The following is an 18255-nucleotide window of genomic DNA, read 5'->3' on the forward strand; positions in this document are numbered from 1 at the left end:
ATCCAGCAAAATATAATTTTTTCAAAGTAATTAAAAAAATTATCAACTCTTTCATCGTTAGGTTTTATAGCCATTAGGTCTTCATAAAAACATTTATTAACATCAATACTATGATTAATAAAATTGTCGAACATGGAATGTCGAAGTGTGACTGTCGACTGTTGCATGATAAAATTTATAAAAAAATAAAATAAAATAAATTTTATCATGGACTGATGCTAACGCGAATAAAATTAATTTATAGATAAGATATCCATAATCGAGATTATCTACGAGTTAATCATCAAATATTATTCTTAGTCGTTGAAAAACCCGTGGACGCAATTCGTACATGTCGCGAGAATACCGCGGACGCAACTCAGATGTACCGTGACAAAACCACGGACGCAACTTGGACAAAATATAATTTAGGGACGCAATTAGAATGCGCCGATAATTATATATAATAAATAATAATATAAATATATATTGTAAGTTAAGGTTTCTTTTACCAAAATGAAATATTTGATAGTAAAAAGATTTAAAAACTGAAGTTAGTTGTTCCGAGTGTAGCGATTAAAAATATTTTTAAGGTACATACAAATTTTATTAGTGCGTATACCACTATACCCATAAATATATATAATCAACTAGCTGAATTACCCGACGTTGCCCGAAAACAAATTCATGACAAATAAGATAACGCCATGTATTACCATTTACCGTCTTAAATTCATAATTATTATCGATAAGACATATTAAGGTTAGGATACTAAACTTAAAAAATAAAACTACCTTTTTGAAAAGTAATTTTTATTATTTTGGAAAAATGCTACATAACTACCGATTAACCAATATTTCTTTATAAACTATATTATTAGTTTTTACACCAGGGGCATATATATATAAGTTTTTTTCTGAGCTTGCACGGGAGCAGGCAACATACAATTGTCCGTGAGTGAAGCAAGGATCGCTGATGTCAATTCCTGCAACTTTCATTGTCTGTCCTTGTGCCTTATTAATTGACATAGCAAAACAAAGTTTAACGGGAAATTGGACACGTTTAAATTCGAAGGGGTACTCGTTTGTTATCATTGGTATTCTTGGGATATATACGATTTGACCACTCGCTGAGCCGGTAAGAATTTCAGCTTCAATAAGGTTTTTTTTCAAAGATAATATTTTTAACCTCGTTCCATTGCACAATTTGGGAGTATTATAATTTTGCATGAGAATAATAGGCGCACCGATTTTTAAATCAAGTTTGTGTGGGGGGAGGGGAGACCTGATGGTTTTAATGAGTTAAGAAATTCAGTCGGGATATCTATAGCTTCATCTTTATTAGTAAGTGTATCTATGGAAATATAGTTTTTTATCAGCTTCTAACATGGAAAAACTTTTTCGTTTATGATGTTGACGGTGTCGTTTTTAGGGGCCCGATTTATTGGATTTATACGAATTATTTCTATATGGAACATATATTGCAAATCATATAGTATTTGTTTATCTGTATTGGGAGCAATAGACAAACGCCTTTTCACTTCATTCTCTGAGTCACCCATAAAATATATCTGTAAAAACGTTGGTTCTTCTGTACCGGTGGGTTATAAAGAACCAACCAAATGATAGACTTGACCTTGAACTTTAAATGTTGGCATGAAATTTCCATGTCTATTTTCTGTTGCACCAAACGATGTCATTTGGAAAGCCGAATTATAAACACGTATCATGTCAAAAAAATGTTTTGAATTTTCACTAGAAAAATTTAAGAGACTTTTTAAGGGTTCAGGTGGATCAGAAATGTCTTCCAAAACAACTTTTCCTTCTGAACAGCAAAAACCTGCAGGCTCTTTGGACCATTTCAAGGCACGACAATAATTAATACATTTTAAATTCATATTTCCTATGATAACGTGAGAATCATTTTTATAATCTATTAATTGATCATAACTATTCATATAAGTAGGTAAATTTCACGGCGACGTCATGGAACACGTCGTGGTTCAACTAAATTTTCGTCAATAGCGAAATCGTGAATATTATTGTTATATTACCACAGAATAATTACTATCATTAAATGCAAAGTTGTTATTAATATTGTTTTCATTAATACTACCAACACTATTGGTAATAGATATATTATTTATATTATCATCATTATTATCGCTGTTACTATTGCAGTTATCTGGCGAGCCATTGTTATTTTGACTTAATCTGAGTAAACGTTGACGTTTTATTATATTCGATGAGCGACCTAAATTAATTTTCCTTTTCATTGTGATAAATTTTAATAATTTTAAGAAACGAATAAAAATTTAAAAATTATAGAAATTAAATTAAATTAAAATTAACTTATTATTAGTACTGTTTACTATTTAAATGCAGGCATCTTGAATATTCGACAATACATCGATACACAAACATTAAGCAGCGTCCCGAATTTTACGAAGCTTCACTTAAAATGTCGGTCGGTCCGTCCGTAGCCTACAGAACCATAATGCGGTGAATTGATAACAAATCATCTATGGAAAAATTGCGTTGCTCATGCGCATATCGAACACAATGATATCGGCAACATATTATTTTAGCAACTCTTAATATTCACCACGAAGTTGAAGTTGAGGAAGTAATCAAAGTATTGGCAAAACAAAACCGTCGTACTGACTTTATCTTATAAATAAGTATTTTGTAATCATGTTTATATATTCATAATATATATATGATGTATAAATGTTTTATTTTATTTTATTTGTGTTGACTATTTTATCATAACATAGTGGTAGATGATTTTTTAGTGACGAGCAAAAAAACAAAAAAAAGGTAAATTCATGTATATTATAATGAAGTATGTCCCCCCCCTGAAAAAAAATTAAAATTAAAAATGTAAATCATTTTAATGCCTTTACCAAGCTATATATTTATCAATACTGCATATTGTAGGTTAAGGTTTCTTTTACCAAAATGAAATATTTGATAATATAAAGATTTAAAAACTGAAGTTAGTTGTTCCAAGTGTAGCGATTAAAAATATTTTTAAGGTACATACAAATTTTATTAGTGCGTAAACCTATAAATATATTTACCAATACACCACTGTTTATTATACCTATTTTTATTTTAAAGAGAGTTATGAGTATTTTAAGTTAGGTATACAAACAATTTATAATTTTAAAATACTTATAACTCTCTTTAAAATAAAAATATAATAAAAAGCCCATGAGAATCCCTCCATAATAATCTTACCTTTAATTGTAATAAGAGGTCAATTCAATATTAATTTTTAAGCTAACAGAACTAAACGTGATCTGCTGAACGTAAAATGTGATATGTTATGCTCTTGTAAGACGGAGACTACACATGCGGGTATACCGTCCTCTTAATTTTATAGCATAAGTTAAAGAGTCTTAAAAGGCAATATACCATAAGATCTATGAATAACATGGCTGTAAATGTTAACGACGTTAACGTTTATATGTTAAATGTTTATGATCCACCGATCACCATCCACTGACTGACCCTTAAAAATTGAAACCGGATAACTTAGAAAACGGCAAAAACTTATTGAACAAATTTTAATTTAAAATTAAATAGACCAATCATATACACTATCGTCTATCATTAAAATCCGGTTAATAAATATCAAAAAAAGGTTTTGTTATTCTCAATACAACAAATACAACGAATACGAGATCAATATATAGAAATATCGAACATGGACCAGGCTTAAGAGACCATTATAGGCCTAGAGTCCTGATTTGTATGCACTCAAAAAGGCCAAAATAGTACGCATTTATGCATCAAAAAACTTCAAAATATGCACTTGATATGCTATTATTTTTTTAATAATATGCAAAAATATGCTCTTATATCCAAAATATATGCATTTTAATTTTTTTTTTAAATTTCTTCCATAAATAATAATTCAACAAAATTAGATAAACTTAATTTTTTAACTATAGCCATTGTCTTTAAACATTTATTAAAGAACAGTAAATATTTAATAAAAAGTAATCCATGTTTTTTATTAAAGTTGGAATAGTGCTTCGACTTTTTGGCATTTTAAAATTTATAAATTGTAATGAAATTAAAATTTTAATTTATAAATTTACGGAACGCGAATTACGAAATGATAAATGGGCACTAGTGCACAATTTACTGGCGATAACATACGGTGAATAACATTTATTTCCCAACAATATGTAATGAACTAATAATTTCAACGATGAAATTGAAACAAAATTATTGGCTTAATAAACTTTTATACATAATATGCAAAATTTTTCAAACATGCAGTCATCTCTAAAATATGCATTTATATGCAAAATAAACATTTTTCTATGCATTATCTGTTACACAAATCGTCCATATTTCTTACTCCCATCGAAATGCATACGCTCATTACAAATATGTAAATGCATACAAATCCGGACTCAACGATTATTTATAGCTAACTATTAATTGGTTAAGCTCGTGATTTTTCGTGCAACTCAGCATTTGTCTGAGATCTTTATAATGTGAAACCTGACTTAAACACTTATCGAAACCCCAACAATATTTCCAAAACAGTTCATAAGTATTTATTTTTTATTTTTAATTAATTAATTAATACATGTATTCATTAGGTTAGGTTATAACTAAAGCCTGGATAATTATATGAAACCAAGATTTTAAAGTTTTAAATGTCATTGTTATTATTGAATATCTATACGTCCCAACTAAATCAAAAAAAATCTAATTAAAAATAAATTGTTGGCTATTTTGAGATTTTTAACAATGCAATAATTATCATTTTATACAATTTAGATTAGACGATACATTTTTTAATATATCCACATATAAGTATTAAATAAATACTATATTATAATTTTTAACTATAAAATTGTCTAAATTATATCTAATAGACCATATTTTTAAAATACATATGCAGAGGGAGATGAGCAGTGTTCGGCGGAATCGATGTGTCTAGATATTATAAAGTATAAACAGTAGTCGGTGGAATCAATATGTATTATATATAATTTATCAATATATAATATAGCTATTATAAACAACAGCCGACGCAGTCTATACGAAATTGGCGAATCAATAGAACCAAATCGATAGACTTAAAAATTATTTTTTTGAGCAGGCATCGATTCGGGTGTGGCGCTATGGGCCATGGAGGTAAAATCCAGCCACACTCAATTTGTGAGTTGTGACACACTGGAACCGTCATGAGAACATAATCTTCATCACGCCGCAGCGGCAGCTGTATATGCAGACCCTTCAACCCCAAATCGTGGGTAATTATCTACATTTTTATTTGGCATTACGAGTTACGACAAAGTAGTCTCCAATTATCTTTGCACTTGATTCATATTTGCCATTTTATCAAAGGATAAAGTTGTTGCGGGTTTTCACTCGCAGCCAGGGGAGTACGTAGATCCTACGAAAGACATTTGGGTCGGGTAGCTTTCCTACACTGGATATTGTTTATACTCCGCTAACTACATACTGTAAACAACAATAAACCTGATACATACGATGTACCAAAGATCATAATAATACAACATAAATAATATACAATTTTTATTATTATGAGATATTAGAACATTAGATAAGGTTTTAAATTTCCTTAAATTGTAAAATTTGTAATAACTATTAAACATTTATAAATTATAGTTTATGTACACGGAGTTCGCTTAAGCTTTAATGTGAATTTATTTCTTGTTCGTTTTGAAGGCATAATTGTGCCGTACAATCATGGTACTTTACTAGTTAGTACTCGTAATGTAAATGACAAATATCGGACCTGCCGTATTATCCTGTTGGTCTTCGTCTGTAGATATTGATATTCGGTACGTTAGACGTTTCTCCTAGTCAAACTCTTCTGCTGTATTTTCAATAATTCGCTTGATTAAATTGGCTGAAATTTGATGTACGTTCAATATATTATCGTGTAATAAGCTCATTTGCCTACAGTATTAGCATTGATTATGAGTATTATTTAGTATTTATTATCAATGTAATTAGCTGAATTAAAACTCCAATTTGGCGTTCTTATTTATTGCCTGTCTTCGTTTTATTTTTCTTCATTAATATCTTCAAATTGGAAATATCTTATGTAATGTGATAGTAGATATTTTAAATTTTAACTTAACAAAGTACCTATACATTATTTGAGTAGAACTCATCCTCGATTTGTTATCTGGTGACTACTTAATCATATTCAGATAGTACAAAATACCTTATGTATTTATACAGTATATTTTATTTTACTAAGAAAATATCTTACCTTGACATTTCAACATACTTTTAATTGTTCTGTATGACTGTATATAATCATTTTTAAGGGTGTTAAAATTAATCATTTGTTTACAGCAAAGTCGATTCTAAATTGTATTACTTATATAATTGTGTTTAGATTCTATTCACTAACACAATGTATATTAATTCTTAATTAATCTATGGTTGCATGTTTTTTGATTTTGTAAAGATTAGGAATAATTTAAATAATTAGGCATATTTATTTGACATATTTGAACAATTCATGAAACTATAATAATGTGGTGATTCATTAAAACTAGTGGAAATAAGATTTAAATTTGTGGTACAATTATTTGTTTTGATCAAATGATGTGTAATATGTACCATAATTATATGAAAAATAAAATGTATTTTATATTCCTATAATCATCAATAATTAATCATATTATTTTTCATTTATAATTTAATAGAATACACCTTTAATAATAACATACTATAAATATGTATTATGATGATAAACTCCAAAGATAGTTTTAAATATGAGTATTTTAAGTCCTCATTTATACAAAATAAACAAAGGAATAATTATTTACACATAGTTTTACCAATAAAATGGTTTTATAATTATGAAATTTAGTTCAATCATGTTTTATTATAAAAGCTGATATATATATAAATAATTTAAACAATGAATTCAATATTTTGAAGTAAATAATCTTACAGTTATTTAAATAGTTTCAGGACTTTCAAACATGAATAATTTACAAGCTGCTAAGTTTTTTGAAGCTATTAAAACTTATCATAAACACATTAATGATGACTTTGAACAACCTCAGATTATCATACCAACACTTAGATCTTACCAGCGAAGAGCTGTGAAATGGATGGTTGATAGAGAAATAAACAACGATTGTGAGTTGAAAACTAATATAATTTATTGTGCTATAATTAAACAAATATCACAGTCTTAAGTAGGAAAGTATATCCTAGAATTATACGTTTAGTTACATTTTTATATATTTGACTTCAAGTAAAAACAATTTAACCAATGGAACATAAAATTGTTGGCGGCACAAAAATAAAAATGTCCCAATAAAATTTTTTTTTTTTATTAGATGTTTACAATCTGTGTTTTACAGCACTTTAAGTAAATTGGATAGTTTATGTACAATATTATAACTTTAAATAATATGAAGAGGGAGGCCAATCAGTGGTGATGGAACCTAACGTGAATTTATTTTAGATTAACAAATCCCTGCAATATTTTCTTTTGAGACTATGGATGAGATTTATGGGTTGAGTAGATGAGATTTGCTAAACTAATAGATTAGTATGGGAAGGTAGTTTGGAATAGAAAGGTCTGTAATGTTTGGTGGCTTATTGGTCAACTGACTTGATGTTTAGGTAGTGAAGAGTTGAATTCAAACCACGGTGCAGGCGTTATCTTACGGAGGGCAATGGACTGGAATGCTTGTATGATACATATTTGGGACGGCTTAGCACTGCCCCAAATTTGGATTGCATATGCCCATGTTGGTTTCAAGAAAGATTTATACATATTAAGCTTGGTGTGCATTGGTAGTTTTGACTCTAAAAGTAGGTGAAGGCGGCTGTTGAGGGTTTTTCTTATTAGTTTAAGGTGTGGGCCTCAAGTTCATCTTTTGTCAAGAGTAATGCCAAGATATTTGACATTAGGAAATTATGGAATATGAGTACCTTAAAAGTGAACAGGTGACGGTTCTGTTCTTTTTAAAGTGAATGATACATAAACAGATTTGTCTGGATTTATTTTTATTTGCCACTTGGTTGCCCAGTTGTCGATAGAATCTAAGTGTATTTGTAGACAGTTGGATGTCTTATCAGGGTCATTATTAGCACAGAGTATTGCAATGCGTAAGTAGCCATGTTGGTGTTAGTTGTAGCTTGTATGTCTGCCGTATAAATATTGAATAGATCAGAAGAGAGGTCGCTACCTTGGGGTACACCAGCTTTAATGCAAAAGTGTGATGAGTGCAAGTTTCCATATAGGATTTTGTAGGAGTGGTGTTTGAGATATGAACAAATAATTAGATAATATGGTGCAGGTGGACAAATGTTGAGTTTGTATAGTAGGCCTTCGTGCCACACTTGATCGAAAGTTTGCACTTCAACCAGGAAAACACCTGGACAAAATTGCTTCATTTCAAAGGAAGATAATATTTTATCTGTCAACCTGTGAATTTGGTGGACAGTGGAATGCTTTGCTCTAAAACCAAATTGAGAGTTTGAAATCATTTTATGAGTTTTCATAATAGGTCTGATTCTTTTGTGTATTATTTTTTCAAACAGTATAGTTAGAGTTGGAAGTAAGCTTATCGGTCTGTATGAGGTGTCTAGAGTCTTTGGTTTATTTGGTTTTGGTATAAGTATTACAGTTGACAACTTCCATATTATTGGGAAATATGATAGTCTTAGCATAGCGTTGAAGATTAAAGTAATTAGTGGAATGGGTTTGCGAGGAAGATTTTTCAAGACTTTATTTGTAATTAGGTCGTAACCAGGTGATTTCCCATTTTTTAATTCGTTTGGCTAGGTATGTTTAGAAGGTAATGACATAGGAAGAGGGTTGTTCAATAGTTTCAGAGTGTACAAGAGTTTGGTATTATTTCGGCGTGAGGTGCAATAAAATGTTAATCATAAACTGGGGTACTCATTTTTTGATTTTGGGTTCAATTGTTTTAATTAACAATATCACTATGCAACTCTTTTCTGAAATGGTAATAGCATCTGCTTTTTGCTTAACTGATTTTTCAGGTTCTTAAATAACTTGATGAATTATTAATAGTAATTCATTCACTTTTTCGATATTACATTTTAGTTTATGTTTTTGAAACAATATCAATGACATTTAATATTGTATTCTGAATTTTGCTATAGAGAATAGATTCTGGCACATCTACATTTGACTGATTCAAAACTAAAAAGTAACAAAATCAGTAATATTTTTTTAAGATATCTATTGTATGTATATGTATTATTTGATTTGTTAATTATACTTTGGTTATTTTTGTTTAGGTACCTTTTCTTTTGTTTGTTTTAAAATAATTGTAATTTTTGGAAGTTTTAAAATAATTTTAGTTGTTGTGAATCAGTTTAAACTTAATTCTCATTGGTGCACCATAATACACAAACAGACTAAAAACGCAAGTCAGTGTTGTAAATTAATTAAACACTTTATCGTTATCATAAGTTTTTTGATAATACGTGAATTGCGAACATAAATATACTTTTATCAGGCATAATAATATACTTTAGTGTACTTATATCATTAGAAAAAAAATTACCTTTAATAATATCAGAAACAGTACATTTTCAATATTTTTTTCATTTTTTCTTGGAGATCAATTTCTTTTACATGCATTGAATAATGGCTCTACAGTTCTGCGGAACTTTGAAATAAAAAGTCTGTAAGTCCTCAGTAACGCCATTGCTTGACTATGTATAATAACTTAAGAGTGGTTTTTTTTTTTAAATTGTATATAATATTTGGTGTTTGTATTCTACATGTTTTTTTTGCTTATAGATATCATCCTAGTTATACCTAAGTATATTAATTTTTAAAATATTTTGTTCTAGTTGTGAAAAGTGATGGGTCTCCATTTAGTGGAGGCATTTTAGCTGATGAGATGGGTTTAGGAAAAACTGTTGAAATGTTATGTTGCATCATGGAAAATACAGCACCTCCTGAAGTAATTAATTTAAAATTTTCCACATGATGTAGATTCTAAGCAAAGCAATGAATGTATTGATTTTAGTGATGGGTTTTTTTTTGTCCTTTTGGGACAGTAAAAATGCTTTAACAACAATTTTCCTATTTTTTTTTTATTCAAAAACTATAAATCAATAATAGATACTTGAAATTTTCATCAAATGTTTATTTTATCAATTTATATTCATTTTACAATTTTCAAAATATTTTGCCTCATTTTGTGCTATTTATAGACATTTTCAATTTTTTTTTTTTCTATAAATACATTTTTTAAGTGATTTGAAATTTTTAAAATTGTAAACAATAATTCTCATAAATAGTTCATACCTAATCCAAAAAACTAAAAAATATATTGAGTTCTTTTTTACAGACATTTTAAATTCAAATTTGCATGAAATTACATATTAAAACCAAGAATAACTATATTAGTTATATTGTATTTAAAAATTATATTTATGGGTACTTGAAAATGTTAGAGAATATTATTATATTTTATACACATAATAACATTTTCAAATCCAATTTTCTCGGCAAAAATAAATTTCACTTAGGTATTGTAGTAGTACTTAATGCCTAATAGTAAAATAAATTTCTTTAATCGCTATAATATCATAAAATATTCTTAGTTATTCTATAGGCTGCCGGACCAGTCTTTGATCAGAATTGTTTGGTTTCATATACAATGATTTTTTTATCAATGCATTCAAATTTAACACATTCATTACAGTGACTCTGGTATCTAGACACCTAGTGTACATCAAAACATTACACACTTACTAGCTTTTTTTTCTTTATCAATGTTTTTTTTTTAGTTTTATAACCAAAAAGTGGTGATTAAAGACACAAAAATACCATTGGTTCAAATGCCATCTAAACCATCGACGAGCAAATATATAGAATATACTAATGAAAAAGATCTTAAAAAAAAATCAACAAGTAGTTCACGCAGTATGCTAGAAAGTTGGTATAATAGTATACTAAGTGAAATGAGTACAGTACCAAAGAAAATCATTGATCAAGATACTAATGATGTTGCATGTTATTGCAAGACAACACCACCTAAAAGTATCTTAGTGTATTGCGCAATGTGTGGTAAAGGCCAGCATGCACAATGTGTACATTTTGAACCTAAACCATTTCAAGAAATGCCATATTTATGTTCTAATTGTTGGATTTCAAATGATAGACTGCAGTGTAAGGCTACTTTGATTGTTGTGCCACAGTCTATTTTGAACCAGTGGATCGATGAGGTAACATTAACTATTTAGTTATATATTTTTGTTGTGGATTAATAATATTATATATTTAAATTATAGATTGAAAAACATATTGCCAAACCTGGTTTAAAAGTTTATGTTTACAATGGCGTGCATTTTGATGGTTATATTCAACCTTTTTCTTTCGGGGACTATGATATAGTTATAACATCATATACTACCCTCTCAAGAGATTTAAACTATGTCGCAGATGTTGTAAGTATAATGGTTGAACAATATAACTAAATAAATAGAAATTAAGAGATTAATTTTGTATATTTAATAAGTTTCATATAAACATGAAATGTACAAGGAGCATTCCTAAAAGAAGATACACTAATTAATAGTTAATTAAAAATATACTTCTCATTAAGTTAAAAAAATACATTGTAAATTTTATATTACTCACTTTAGTTGGTTTTCATTTAAAATTATTAACATTAATCGTTATGTATTTTTCCCATTGCGACACCAGTTTTGAGTATGTTCTTGAGTAATACATGCGTTTTAATTGAAAGTACTGTTTTAAATTATCCATGATTTAGTCATTGTCTTTTTTAATGGGTTCTCTCTAAATGTTGTTGGTATAGTCCAAAAGTATGTATATATATAAATTAGATGGGACGAAATCTGGGCTTTGTTAAGTAAGTTACTTTTTGTAATAACATAGCTATGTTATGTTTCAATATAAAAAAAAGGTGACAAGATTATTTTAATTTTGGCGACTCATCTGTTATTTTGTATAATATTTTCATCTAAAGTAACCCAAATATTTTTATCACTTATAAACATTTCCTTTTTTTTTGTATGTACTTAATCAATTGTTCACCTGTATATATTAAAGTTTTGTGAATAATAATAAAAACATATTTCTTAAAGAATGTGGAAAATCAAAATTGTACTCGTTTGCGATATTCAAAAAAATACAATTATCCTCAGTCACCATTGCCTTGCATTAAATGGTGGAGAATATGTTTGGATGAAGGTCAAGCAATTGAAAGTGCGACTAGCAAAGTATGTGATATGACATTAAATTTAAGATCAGTGCATAAATGGGCTATGACTGGTACACCAATACAAAAATCACTTAATGGTATGTTAAAATATTATCAATTATTGTATTATGTTTAGTATTTACTAAACAAATTATTATTTTTTAGATCTTTATGGTATTTTAAAGTTCCTAGAAGTAAGTCCTTACTGTCATCGAAAACAGTTTCTACAGCTAATGAGGGGTGAAGAAACTGTTATGTATAATTGTTTTTCGAAATTGATATGGCGTAGCTCAATAGAGGATGTCAATTCAGAATTAAACTTACCAAAATTAACTACTGAACAGCATTTTTTGACATTTTCCCAGATTGAAAAATACTTTTACTTAAGCCAGCATGATGATTGTGCTACAATTTTTTCTAATTGTGTAACTCGGTAATAATTTAATGTTTAGTTACATAATATCAAATTTAAGTATTAAATTTAACATATTTTTACTATATATGTTTTATTCATACATTTAACTATAATATTTCTGAATTAAATTTACAATAATTTAAATCTATAAATTATATTTATTATTATATTTAATAAATTCCATTAAACAATTGTTTTATTCAGGCTGTTTCCATCCTTGGATATATCAGTAAAGAATATTGACAGGAAAAGTATATATACTATCATTGGACCATTATATAAGCTTCGACAAGCTTGTGTACACCCTCAAGTAATTCTATTTATGTGTAATTTAAGTAAAACATTTTAAACAACTATTATTTTTATTTTTTAGGCTGTGAACGGACAGTTTTTAAAAATTAAAGGAACAATGACAATGGAAAAATTAATGGATGTAATGATAGATAGATGTCGTCTCATATGTAATGAATTTTTACGCTCCCTTGTTTCCCAGCACAATGCCCTTGCTGGATTGTATCTTATTCGTTCAGAACCAGACATCGCTGTTGAACATTATAGGACCGTGTTAGGTTTAATGGAAAAATATAAAGATAAACAACTTAAAATAGATACATGCCAGGTAGAATATTTTTATGTTTTTATGTTTTTTCTTTCTAATTTATTATATTGTTTTTAGAAAATCCATGTTATGTATAACTTGGCCACTGTTCTTGATGAAAATACAACCCTAAGCCATGGATTAAATGATTCAGACTTAAAAAGGGATATGGAACTACTTGAAAAGGAATATCTTGACGCTAGTAAACAAAACGTTAGTTATAAGTATACTGTTTGTTCTGTTTAACTAGCTTCATATTGTTTTAATTCAATATTATAGAATAGTAGAATACTATTAAAATGTGAGCAGATTTTTTTGTACAACAATATCTGATTTTATGCCTAATCGATCAGGGGCCCTGTAGCAATTATTCTCAATTTATGCAAAAAGTGTAACTAAAATAACTGTTGTCATGGGTGGATAGGCCCATCGATAAATCGAGATTTTCCTGGTAGACCCCCATCAATATTATACTCAGAAGCCCCAATTTTAAACAATGCGTATGAATGTAAATGTCTTAAATATCATTTTCTGTTACATAAGTTAATAAACAGTGTAAACTACAAAGTAAGCATGTAAAATAATATCATTTACCTATTCTTACTCTAGGCCCTATGGTATTGTTTAATTTTTATCAAGTGTTATTATTTTTATTTTACATTTCCTATTGGCTATTGTGACTGTGGCTTTTTTGCTAATTGTGTTTTAATTTACTAAATAATATATATGATTGATAATCATTAATTATGCCTAAACGAAATTTTGAAAGTTGGGTATCAACAAGAAAAAGAAAAAGAAATGGATCAAGATTTGTTAAGCAAATGTGCCACCGATAAAACTCAAAAGAAGTTCAATTTTTTATGCACACAATATATAGGCGTTAGGTATATGTGACCCCAATAAATAAATCCTGGTAAAAAAAAGTACCTATTCGCCCATGACTGTTGTGTAATGAATACAATTAAATAGTAATCATGTATCTATACATTTTTAGTCTGTGTTTTAAGTAAATTATTAAAGATATTTACCTCATGTATTCATTTTTGATTTTAGATTGAATCAACTCGTAAAACTGTCATGTTTTATTCGGATAAGGTAGCTAAAATTATTGAGAATAAAACCTTAGGTTATTCTGACTGGTGGTCAGACATGTTGGATTGGATTTTTTCACCAAATGACTTTTTAGCTAAAGTACAAATGGAGTTGGAAGATTATCGTGTGCCTGGTGTTCCAAATATTGCAAATAGGTTTTTATCTTTTTATATTTTGTACATTTTTTATTATTGCTTTTTATTGGTTTTGATTTGATTTAGATTGAAGTCTGTAAATGATGTGTATAATATTCTGAGTGTTTGGCTTGCTGACCTAGATACAGCAAGAATAGATACTATATCAAAACTAAGAACTTTAGAAGAAACACCCATGAATGATTTGGTTCAAAGTGCATTAATATGTCATCTACGTTTAAAAGCAAAAAAGGGGAATTCTAAAAATAGGTATACATGATTTTAGTTTTTTATTTCTCTTTAATTTAATTATGATTTTTATACTTAGGAGGTGTCTATTATGTAAAGCTGAAATGGAACTACAATTATATGAATCATTATTGTTTAGTGTTTCTAATAAACAAAAGAATACGCTTAATGATAAAACTGAAGAAAAAGATCAAGAAACGATGTATGAAAGTACTAGTAAAGGCCTTTGGAAGATGTCTCAAAAAGAATTTTTACTTATGAGTAATTTATGACATTATCAAATTTTTTTTAGACTTACTTATGGTTAAATATATTTTACAGAACTATTTCAATATGGACAAGCAAAAATTATTAATAAAAGCTGTTTAGAAGATGCAGCTGAACATATGAAGGTATTAGAGTTAGTACGAAAAGAGTTCCGTTACTTACGACTACTATGGACTCATCTCAGTGATAGTCTTTCTGCACATGACGAGATAGTTATGGCAAAGTCAAGGTTGAGACTTGGAGATAATATTACACCAGAAGCTGATGAAGATGGTCCACCTAAAAAAAAGTCTAAAAGAGAAGAAGAAAATGATATTGTTTTGGAACAATATGTTAGTTATTTGTATATATTTAGATCATTACTTAAGACTTAAGATAGTAGATGTGCCTGGTATTTAGTAGTTTTAAATTGTTTTTAGGTGGATTATAATCTGATGTCATTAACTGCAGACATGCCAACAACTCAATCTTTTTTAGAAAAACAAATTGGAACCCTCTTTTATCTAGAAAATTTAAAAAAAGAAAAAGAAAACTCTACTGAAGTTGAAACATGTCCAATTTGTTGTCTAAATGGTGATGCTGGGGTATGTTAAAAACAAATTATTATGTGAAGGTATGATAATACAATTTTAATTTTTTGGTTAACAGTGGGCAGTGTTACTATGTGGCCATAGTGTGTGTAATCAGTGTTTAGCAACCATGTGTAATCATTCCGATACCTTTGATATACCTTGTCCTATGTGTAGGAACATTACCACAATGGATCTTATATCCTATGCAAAAAATAACAGAGATGGTGACGTACCAAACATAGTACTCAAAGGATCATTTTCTACTAAAATAGAAAGTATCACTTTAAAGTTATTAGAATTGATTACTCAAGATCCAAATGTGAAAGTTTTAATATTCTCAAATGTGAGTTTTATTTATACTCTGTTGTATTGTTTAACATAAATATTATTTGTATTGTTTATTTTATTTAAAAAAATCAATTTGTTTGCTTTTAGTGGGATAAAGCATTAAATCTCCTTGGAGAAGCTTTTGATCAAAATGCAATCAGTTATGGGATACTTAAAACAGGATCTAAGTATAAAAAGACACTTAAAGATTTTAAAGTATGTAAAAAATTTAAATGATTGCTTATGAACTATGTATATATACAGTAAAACTTCCATGTTACGGTCATCATAGAATCAGAAATAATGATCACGTTTAGAGATGAATATTAAAAGTTAAGTGCAATACTTTCAGATGGCTGCTATATAGAGTGTATGCAAATTTAAACAGAAGATATACCAATAATTTAGAAAATAGCTATAATAATAATATGTAGTATGATTACACTAAAAAATATTTGTGACATGTGTGATACTAACAAATTTCTGCTATGTACAATTTCAAATTTTAAGAGTTTTTGAATATTAAAATTTAAAAATATGCATACTACAAATATAAGAATTCTAAAAATTGATTAATATTAGTTAATTTTAAATTTATTTTATTTTATTTGAACAATATTTTTTTTCAATCTGAATTGCTGTTGTTTTTTACATACTAGGTCCTCCTGGGTTACCTTTTTTTAAGAGTGAAAACTGTTGATTGTTTAATCTGATCTACATCTTTTAATAATTTTCAAATCATCATAACTGTCATTTTTTCATAACTTTCAAACCCTATCTTTATGTTGTATTTAATTGGTGGCATGAGTTTACCCTATTCCTGATTTATATCTGTGATTGCTTGTGCTTTAATCTTATATTGAACGCTAATAACCAGCTGTAAATTAATTTTTCATAAAATTTCAATAAAAAAGTTATAAGCTTCCATCAATTTTTAAAATAATTTAACATTTTTCTATTTTGGATACTTATATTTAGAGTGGCCGCTAATAGTTTATAGAAGTATTAATGTATTATGTTCATAAAAAAAAAGAACAAAAAAAATTATTGTTACACAGAGATAACTTTTAATAGAAGTTTTACTGTAAATATTGAATAATGAAGACTAGTAAAGTGAAATATTTTACGTTTGTTTTTTATTAGTCAAATAAGAAAATAAATGCATTATTAATGAAATTGAGCCTGGGTTCAAAGGGATTGAATTTAACTGAAGCAACGAGAATATTTTTCATGGAGCCGATAATTAACAAAGCAGATGAGCATCAAGCCATTGGCAGAATTCATAGAATAGGACAAACCAAGTAAAATTATTTATTATTAATAATTTGCTATTGAAATAATAATTTTAATAACACACATATATACAAGTGTATAAATATTAATTATTATATACATGTATATGTTTAGACTTATTAATACATAATAAACAATAATAATATAAAATATTTATTTGTTTTTAGACCTACATTTGTACATAACTTTATTATTAGAGATTCTATTGAGGAAAACATCACAAATTTATTCTCCGGTGATATGTTCGATAGATGGGATGATATAACACTGTCTCAACTAATAAAAGTATTTGAAAGAAATGAATCTAATTCAATATTAGAACCAAATAATGCCATAAGAGAATAATAATTTTAATATTTTGTTATTATTATTTTACTCATCAAATGTGCATTTTGTTTAAATGTAAATAACACAGTTCTTTATGTACCATTGTACCTATTAGTATTTCTATGTCAGCTTGCCTTTTTATTTGTATGTATTAAAAATTAAACTATATTTTGTTATGTATAAGAAACGTTTTTTTCTGATAATAGATTCAAAGTACTTTTTTTATTTATTATAATTCTTCATATTTCAAAGCAGAGTGATAGTAATATTTAAGATTTTTATATACATTTCTTAGTTGAATTTAATTGTCTATATTTAAGTGTATTTTGCTCTTTAATTAAAAATTAATATAACTTTACGTCCTTGTGTAAATATGTATAGATTATATTGATCACTATTTTTCTTTTCTCCTAATCTATATGATAGTTTGGTCGTCTTGGCTGCAAGAGCTATTATTAGGGGGCCTCTGTAACTCCACATTAGATTCTAAGCAAAGCCAAATAATGTATGTATTCATTTTACAATAATGTGTTTTTTTCTGTCTGATCATACTTTAGGGTAGTAAAAATACTCTAATTTTCTTTATAAAGTGAGTATCTGCTTATCGTGGTACGTAGTGGAGTCGAAAGTAACAAATTCCTGGGGGTTTTCAAATGCGTAGGGAAGAACAAAAAGAAATTAAGGGAAAAAAAATTCAAGCAAACCAATATTTAGTGACATTGATTTTATTTTTTTTTTTGTATAACTTGAAAAATAA

General features: G+C 27.8%; 1 protein-coding gene across 4 annotated transcripts; it reads left to right on the forward strand.

Annotated features, from left to right (window-relative positions):
- Window positions 1–5218: 5218 nt before the first annotated feature.
- On the forward strand, window positions 5219–17703 carry LOC111041709 (E3 ubiquitin-protein ligase SHPRH-like). 4 transcript variants are annotated; one of them, XM_022326087.1, is made up of 19 exons: window positions 5219–5261; window positions 6961–7137; window positions 9841–9953; window positions 10786–11223; window positions 11290–11445; window positions 12109–12322; window positions 12390–12657; window positions 12844–12949; window positions 13013–13258; window positions 13316–13450; window positions 14291–14484; window positions 14551–14733; window positions 14792–14973; window positions 15034–15311; window positions 15399–15563; window positions 15628–15894; window positions 15987–16094; window positions 17022–17179; window positions 17339–17703. In XM_022326087.1, exons 1-19 carry the CDS (start codon window positions 5234–5236, stop codon window positions 17514–17516), a joined length of 3594 nt encoding a protein of 1197 aa, XP_022181779.1. In that variant the 5' UTR covers window positions 5219–5233; the 3' UTR covers window positions 17517–17703. The 4 variants fall into 4 exon arrangements, with proteins under 4 accessions (XP_022181779.1, XP_022181796.1, XP_022181789.1 ...); XM_022326104.1 differs by lacking the exon at window positions 5219–5261 and adding an exon at window positions 5504–5896; XM_022326097.1 differs by lacking the exon at window positions 5219–5261 and adding an exon at window positions 5504–5816.
- Window positions 17704–18255: the final 552 nt, after the last annotated feature.

This window comes from Myzus persicae, unplaced genomic scaffold (genome assembly GCF_001856785.1).
Source record: "Myzus persicae strain clone G006 unplaced genomic scaffold, MPER_G0061.0, whole genome shotgun sequence".
Lineage (NCBI taxonomy): Eukaryota > Metazoa > Arthropoda > Insecta > Hemiptera > Aphididae > Myzus > Myzus persicae.